General features: G+C 51.9%; 3 protein-coding genes across 3 annotated transcripts; 2 read left to right on the top strand and 1 right to left on the bottom strand.

Moving 5' to 3' along the window:
- Positions 1–547: 547 nt before the first annotated feature.
- Positions 548–1,851, top strand: K489DRAFT_319595 (DEAD-domain-containing protein; the record flags this gene model as incomplete). The annotated part of the gene is made up of 3 exons (XM_033601401.1): positions 548–836; positions 885–1,739; positions 1,793–1,851. 3 exons carry the CDS (start codon positions 548–550, stop codon positions 1,849–1,851), a joined length of 1,203 nt encoding a protein of 400 aa, XP_033460232.1.
- A 121-nt stretch (positions 1,852–1,972) lies between these two features.
- K489DRAFT_410248 (alpha/beta-hydrolase) lies at positions 1,973–4,444 on the top strand (the record flags this gene model as incomplete). Its single annotated transcript, XM_033607687.1, has 5 exons — positions 1,973–2,019; positions 2,074–2,168; positions 3,396–3,704; positions 3,770–4,063; positions 4,158–4,444. The coding sequence occupies 5 exons, from the start codon at positions 1,973–1,975 to the stop codon at positions 4,442–4,444; spliced, it is 1,032 nt and encodes a 343-aa protein (XP_033460231.1).
- K489DRAFT_380596 (MFS transporter) lies at positions 4,157–7,153 on the bottom strand. Its single transcript, XM_033604916.1, has 10 exons — positions 6,753–7,153; positions 6,275–6,664; positions 6,038–6,208; positions 5,777–5,977; positions 5,695–5,715; positions 5,571–5,632; positions 5,275–5,510; positions 5,110–5,176; positions 4,920–5,012; positions 4,157–4,834 (listed from the first exon to the last, which is right to left on the bottom strand). Exons 1-10 carry the CDS (start codon positions 6,852–6,854, stop codon positions 4,600–4,602), a joined length of 1,578 nt encoding a protein of 525 aa, XP_033460230.1. The 5' UTR covers positions 6,855–7,153; the 3' UTR covers positions 4,157–4,599.
- Positions 7,154–7,823: the final 670 nt, after the last annotated feature.

The raw sequence follows: 7,823 nt of genomic DNA, 5'->3' as shown, positions 1-7,823 counted from the left end.
TCGCAGCATTGTATTCGCTATATCTTCAACAACAGCGCGCCGAGGAGGGAATCCTTGCTTCGATAAATAGAGAATCTTCTCGACTATGAGCTGCTCTTCATTATTGTTGAGTTTACGCGAGTTCGCAAGGGTTTGCGCGCGTGGGTGGATGCCGAGGTGTCTTTCGCGGAGGGTTTCAAATGGAACGTCGTATGCATTTGCTGCAGCTCGAAGAGATGGAACTTGGTGGGTAATATATGCTTGAAGGGCTAAAGAAAGTCTTCCCTCAGTTTGAGAGAGCATTGTAGGCAAATATTGTCATATAATAAGAGGAAGAAGCTCGAAGACGCGTTGTGGGCGCGTTTTGACCGGCTCGGTGGTGTGACCGGCTCGGTGGTAGGGTACGTTAAAGCTTGAAAACTACATGGCGTATACCTAGGTAGCTTGACGTCGCAACCGAATTTCTTCTGCACATTCCCTGCATCGCACGTGAAGTCTATACTCACTTGCTGGAAAGCACCATCAGAGTCCCTCAAACAAATTGCAGAAAGCTTGACAAATCGGCACAATGGCGGACGAAGGCATCGACCGCAAGGCGGATGAACGCATGGAGTTCTCCACGTCCAAAGAAGTGTCTGTTGCGCCCACTTTCGAGGCGATGCACTTGAAGGAGAACCTTCTTCGAGGAATCTATGCATACGGCTACGAATCACCTTCAGCTGTTCAGTCCCGAGCAATCGTTCAAATTTGCAAGGGTAGAGACACGATCGCGCAAGCACAATCTGGTACCGGAAAGACTGCGACATTCAGTATTTCGATTCTACAGGTTATCGACACTGCTGTCCGAGAGACACAAGGTATGTGCTGTTCATACTGCAAATCTGACATCGCTGACCAGGTATCAGCGCTTGTACTCTCACCCACCCGCGAGCTTGCAACTCAAATCCAGTCTGTTCTTCTTGCGCTTGGAGATTACATGAACGTCCAATGCCATGCATGCATCGGTGGAACAAATGTTGGCGAAGATATCCGCAAACTCGAATACGGACAGCACATTGTCTCTGGTAGCCCGGGTCGTGTCGCCGATATGATTCGTCGTCGCCACTTGCGCACCCGCAACATCAAAATGCTTGTTCTTGACGAAGCCGACGAACTGCTCAACCGTGGTTTCCGCGAACAGATTTACGACGTCTATCGATACCTTCCACCGGCTACTCAAGTTGTGGTGGTGTCTGCTACTCTCCCTCACGATGTTCTCGACATGACCACAAAGTTCATGACCGATCCGGTCCGTATCTTGGTCAAGCGTGATGAGTTGACCCTTGAAGGATTGAAGCAATATTTCGTTGCGGTTGAAAAGGAGGACTGGAAGTTCGACACACTCTGCGATCTCTACGACTCAATGACGATCACACAAGCCGTCATCTTCTGCAACACTCGCCGAAAGGTGGACTGGCTCACGGACAAGATGCGCGAGGCAAACTTCACCGTGTCTGCTATGCACGGAGAGATGCCGCAGAAGGAGCGAGACAGTATTATGAGCGAGTTCCGACAAGGCAACAGCCGAGTTCTCATCAGCACTGATGTTTGGGCGCGAGGAATCGATGTGCAGCAAGTCAGTGTTGTGATCAACTACGATCTGCCATCCAACCGTGAAAACTACATCCACCGCATTGGTCGATCTGGCCGATTTGGCAGGAAGGGGCTCGCCATCAACTTCGTCACTAGCGAAGATGTCCGTATCCTTCGTGACATTGAGTGTGAGTTGATCAACGAGTTTAAAATAATCAACCTATCACTGACATTCTCTTAGTGTACTACTCAACACAAATCGACGAGATGCCAATGAACGTTTCCGAGTTGATCAATTAGATTGACTAGTGTTCATGGTGCACTCGCATTTTATCATTGTACAACGTCAACAGTCCCGCCCACAATTTGTATCGTACGAGGAAACAAAAACAAGTCGGCACTTCGCCGTTTCTTGTTAGTCATGGCATACGGCCACCAGGGATGGAAATGGGCAGATAATGTCAGAAAGTAAGTCGAACCCCTTTGGACTCCGCTCTGAAGGCCAAGCTAACGCGCAACAAGTCAAATTGAACGAGTCCGAATATCTCTTCCCGGCCATTACCTCAGCATCCCACGCATCCACAGCAGTGATACGAATCAACCCTGCTCAATACCAGGTATGTCCATTTCCCTCTTTAGTGCCCGAACACTCCTTGGGCTTGTCACCCAACCCTGCGTCTGTCCATGCTTGTGGACCACACTGCCCAACCAGGACCGAGTGATGATCCATGGCGTTCTTGCAGTAGATTGAGGACGCATCGCGCGCAGTGCTTGTCGGATTGTCTAATTCATCGAATCTCGTCTCGTCCGAAACGATCATGCTATGTATTCCAGGTAGGCTGCGCTCGTTTCCTATCAGCTGGGATATGTGACACCAAAGGCGACTGGACGCAGGCGACTCATGGTAAGTCTTCGGCTTCCGCGGCTCTGCCCATGGAGGTCCTCACGGATGATGTTGTTGGCGCCTCGCCTAAATCATGGCCTTGAGCAAGGAACACCTGGTTTCGGACAGAAGCGATGTGAAATACAGTAGACAATTTAGCCGACGAGTATGAACATGCAGCCGACGGGTCTCTGAATTTTGCCAGATAGCGCAATAACCTGGCCCCAAGGAGTGTGTCTATTGGACCACGACCATGCTCGACTATGTCCGTGAAGGACGATTTGGCCCCAGTGCCTGCATTAGCAATGGAGCTAAATCCTTTTGGCTGAAGTCCGACCAGATTTTAGCTGATCCCAAGAACGTAGTGCTTATATCGGCGTTGCAAAGCCCCTCGTCTAAGGACGTTTCCCTCAGACATGATGTAGCACCATTGCAAGCTTACTGTCGCTTATATCAGGCCCGTTAGTAGGCTTGACTTTTCGTCAGCCATGGTGAGTCACATGACGATCTAATCAATCATTAGACGAATGAGAGAGCCCTGCTTAAGCCTCGAAATCCTGACGAGACTGCTCACCACTCGGTCTTCACTCGCAAAACCTCCGAAAGGATTCGACTGCTGTAAGCGAAGATGGAGCAGGCATCGGAATGATACGACTCGCTGTATCATGTTTGCCAGCGAATCGAAGGAATTGATCACACGAGATCGTGGCTGCTTCGAGTCTCTCGATTTCGTCTTGCCAGCTATATAAATGCCAGTCATGTCCATGATCGAATGTCTCGTTTCGCAGAATCACCCATCCAGAGCGTGTTAAACCTGAGCGCGCAACGATGTATTCCAAAATCCTAGCAATTTCACTGACCGCTGTGGTCTCCAGCGTGGGAGCAGCAAGACTAGCAGGTACATCTCTGGCTCATAGTATCACAGCTTAACTACAACGCTGATAGATCTCACTGCTCTCAGGTGACTCCTACTACAGCACGATCCGCGACGGAGCCGGAGTCGGATACCAGTACACCAACAACTGCAACGCATCCACGACTAAGGACTTGAGTGGCACCATCTGGAACTACGTCAACCGGACCATCGTCAACGACGGAACCTCGGTCTTCAACATCCCACTCCTCCGTCGGGACGATCTCAAGACCTTCTTCATCGTATTTCCTGGCTCGGCCAATACGGAGAATTTCGAGCAAGATGCAAAGATCAAGTTGGTCGATTACGGCAACCCGACATGCAGCGGCTGCCAGGTTCATGAAGGGTTCCTCGAAGGTGAACGATGGTGATGCCTCTCGGTACCAGATCATCAGAGCTGACATATTCTCCTTATCACTCAGCCTGGAACGCCGTCCGCGGTCCGACCCTCAAACTCATCAACGACAACATCAAAGGCCCCTACGCAAACTACAATCTCTTCAGCACAGGAGGAAGTCTCGGCGGCGCGCTCGCAGCACTCGCATTCGCCGAATTCCGCACCAACACCGCTCTGGGTCTCAGTGCGAAGACCACGCGAGGATACTCCTTCGGCCAGCCACGCACGGGGAATTTTGCGTTTGCGAAATGGTTCAATGGCAAGAGCGGCGCGAGTCCGAGCCAAGTGGGCGATTTTATCAGGGTGACGCACGGATATGGTAAGACCTTCTCTCCTCATCTGCATTAATCTACACGTCTTCTCCGTCAGTATTCTTAACAATCTAATCCACTGACGACATCAAACCCCTCCAGACTCCATCCCCCGCTCCCCTCCCGTCTCCAACGCCTACGGCATCAACCAAACGCCCAACGACATTTACCAACACCACGGCACCGAAGTCTGGGAACTCGACAACCCCAGCAATGGAAACCATCCGAGCGCCAGCACGACGTACGTCTGTCCCATGCGCTCGGATCAGTCGGAGAGCGGCGATTGTGTGACTGCGGCGTTCAACCCGGGGAACACTGGCGATCACGTCACTTATGCGGGATACGATGGGCCGGTGAAGTGGGAGGTAGTAGCATGTGGCAGGACTTGAAACGGATTGTTTGGCGAGCGGATGGGATAGAAGCTTCGTGTATATCGTCTCGGAAACGTAAATTGTGTCGGAGGAAAAGAAGTACGGAAATGTTACCGAGATCTCATATCATCCTCAGAACTATCTCCAAGATATCTCAAGTCCACCTTCCCTCTTCAAACCTTCCCACCACCGACATTCTCAGTCCCCTCAACACTCCGCCTCCTCTCCTCGACAAATTCCGTCAAACTCTTCCTCCTCGTAGTATCCAATTCCTGGAACCGGACCTGCGGGACAAACCCCTGGCTCTTCCAAGCCTTCTGGACGCGTTCGTAGAGTTCGTCGACTTCCTCAAGGGAGAGACCTTTAGTCTCGTAGATCATGAAGTAGACGAAGAGGATGCAGATGAAACTGTTTTTGTATCAGGAAAAAAGCTTTAGTGACGATGATAGAAGGAGAGGCATGAAATGGGATGGCGCATGAGGAGAAACTTTACCAGAAAGAGCCCCAGATGAAAAAGACTTTGCTCTGGAGGTTGGCGGCGTCGGCGTTGACCATGTAGGGCGTCGCGTAGGCGATGGCGAAATTCCTGTGGTGGACGACAACACTCGTCAGCAATGGACCCATGGCGGATAACATGGCAGAGAAGCTCATGTCGATGCAGGTGTCGAGCATCTCCGACTTACAGCAACCAGTTCGTCGCAGTGGTTATCGAGAGGCATTTCGCGCGGACCTTGAGTGGGAAAAGCTCGCCTGTGGGAATCTCACCATCAGCAAAAGCACATCCATCTCCCAATAAAACATATTCGCAGCCCACAATCATTGACGCGATTTGCATCGAGGAAACGTACCCGTCACGACCCACGCCACGGGTCCCCAACTCGAGGCGAAAAAGTAAATATAAAAGCAGACGAAGGCGATCGCGGCACGTTGCGCATCGAGATTGGTCGACGCGGCGACGGTGCCCGTGATGGCGACGATGAATTGACAGACAGCCATGCCGACGGCGCCGAGAAGGAGCAGGTTGCGGCGGCCGAGTTTCTCGACGAGGTAGAGGCCTGGGATTGTGGAGACGACGTTGACGGTGCTGTGAGAAAGGAGTGCGTTAGTCGGTGAATGGAGGACAGACGGGGGAAAGGTGACCTACTTTGTGATGACTTGGATGGTGAATCCGCCTTGGGCGAATCCGGCGTTTTGGAAGTACTGGGTCTGGAGGTTTTCGAAGGTGGTTAGTTGGTCGTTGTGGTTGGCAATCTTTCGGTCACACGTACGCCGTAGTAGAAGATGAAGTTCTGTGAAATGTATTAGCGTGCCTGTTCCCTTTTGTTCTTTGATCCGACCAGCTTGACTTACAACACCAGTAAGTTGTTGGAGGCCTTGCAACAGACATCCGGTCAAAAGTCGTTTGCCGATCGTGCCCTTGAGACAGTCAAGATACGTCGCCTTGCCCAACGTCAACTCGTAATTGTGGTTGGCCTGGATCTCGCTCAATTCGTGTTTGATGCCAGGGTCATCTGCCGGGATTCGTCGTAGTACGCTTAACGCTTTGGCAGCCTGGGAGGAGGTCATTAATGCAATTCGTGAGACGGTGATAAACCTTGAGAATGAATGTACCTGTTCAGGCCTGTTCCGCTTGATGAGATAACGAGGCGTCTCGGGCAAGAAGATGAGACCGACGACGATGATCAGACTCCATGCGAATTGAATGGCGACGGGGATACGATAGCTGCCGGAATCATTACGTTGTCCGGTCCCGTAGTTGACGATTGCCGCGAGGAAGAGACCCTGATCGTCAACAGTAAGTGAAATTGTCCCTGAAGCAGTGACTTCCTGCTATATGATTTCACTCACGATGGTGATGGCCCATTGGTAAGCTCCGACAATCGTTCCACGGATCCATTTAGGTGCCGTCTCGGATTGATAGAGGGGTACGATGGCCGAGATCAAACCAACACCGAGCCCAGCGAAGAATCGACCGGCAATGAAGAGAGGCTGAGTCGTCGACGCGACCTGCAATATAACTCCGAGGTTGAACACGATTGCTGCCGATGCCATGAGGCCATACTTGCGACCGAGGATATCCGCCGTGGGAGCCGCGAGTAACGCGCCGAAGAATGTTCCGGCCGACAGAATCGAGACGATCAAGGAGTCCTCTGAGGGTGTAATTCTGTCTTGCCCAGGCGACTTGAAGGATTGTACCCAGTACGGCATTACTAGGATGCCGGAGATGGTCCCGGTGTCCTGAGCCCAAAGCGGTTAGATAAGTAGACAATAAGTGAATGATTGCTGCCCTGTCCAGTGAACTCGACGATATATGTCCATTGCTTACATAGCCGTAGAGGACGCCGCCAAAGGCGACGAACATTCCGATAGCAATTGCAGGCCATGTCTTCCCGACGGCGTCATCAGGACGCTTGAGGGCCAAACCCATGATGAGCGTATGTAGTGCTGTTGTCGATGAGGACGTCAACGGAGTTTGCGCGTGTAAGGTATATAGAGAGAAAGCTGTGATGAGCCCAGCCGAAAGCTACAGAAAAGCAGTCACGTCGATGTTCGGGTCTGGAAGAGCGGTTCGATGAGCTCTATATAACATCGACAACAGCCGTGCCAATGATGGAGTGAAGTACATATTACATGAATCCCACGTTGGCAGCACACACACCCGCCGGGCCACGATCTCCACATTGGCGTGTTAGCTGCGTATCATCAAAGCACTATGCAAATTACGCGAGGGCGGCGTAAGGCGAGAAGGGGGGGAAGGGTACATCAACAGGCTGCTGTACATCGAACTCTGTACCGTAAGCGCACAAGTCTTCGTAAGGCAAATCTCTCCGCGAGAGAATTGGCGGACGCGACATGCGCTGGGCGCAAGATCGACAACGGTTCCATGCAAGTGGACTCTAGGGCAGACTTTCAGGCAGCCTGAGCATAAGGTTGTCGGTCCCAGCTACAGTTCTTGGCCTCCCTTTGATCGCATTAGAATACCTCATCGCCAAGCGGGATACTCGAAGAAAGGGTCGTCAATTTTTACCAGGCGATACATGAATTGATGGGCCGCGGGCGTGTCAGCATATACTATGCAGGAGTATGTAGCAAAGCGTCGGATCCATGGCGCGAAGTGAGGGATACGTGCCCTTAATCCGGTATACGGGAGGTCCAATATCCGTCGCTACCACAGACTGCCACAGTCATAAGACCCGGCGTCGATGATCCGGGCTCTTCCCTGATATGGAGCGACGTGGACGTGTATTCATTGTGCACGTATCGCGAAGGCCATGCACTCCTGCATTTTTCAGCATGAAGAAGGCGGGTGATGAAGTGCGGTCGGTACACGAATCTCATCAAAGCGGCTAGCGCATCGCCGTGACGGCAGCCCGGAGGAAGTGGCGGGGTTGTCCAT

Source organism: Dissoconium aciculare (assembly GCF_010015565.1).
Source record: "Dissoconium aciculare CBS 342.82 unplaced genomic scaffold K489scaffold_6, whole genome shotgun sequence".
Taxonomy (NCBI): Eukaryota; Fungi; Ascomycota; class Dothideomycetes; order Mycosphaerellales; family Dissoconiaceae; genus Dissoconium; species Dissoconium aciculare.
This window is presented reverse-complemented; position numbering and strand designations above follow the sequence as displayed.

Coding starts and splice junctions, on each gene's coding strand:
- K489DRAFT_380596 (XM_033604916.1), bottom strand. CDS start 6,854: ATGGGTTTGGCCCTCAAGCGTCCTGATGACGCCGTCGGGAAGACATGG. Junction 5,716..5,776: donor TCCAACAACTTACTGGTGTT/GTAAGTCAAGCT, acceptor TACATTTCACAG/AACTTCATCTTCTACTACGG. Junction 5,177..5,274: donor CGTGGCGTGGGTCGTGACGG/GTACGTTTCCTC, acceptor AGATTCCCACAG/GCGAGCTTTTCCCACTCAAG.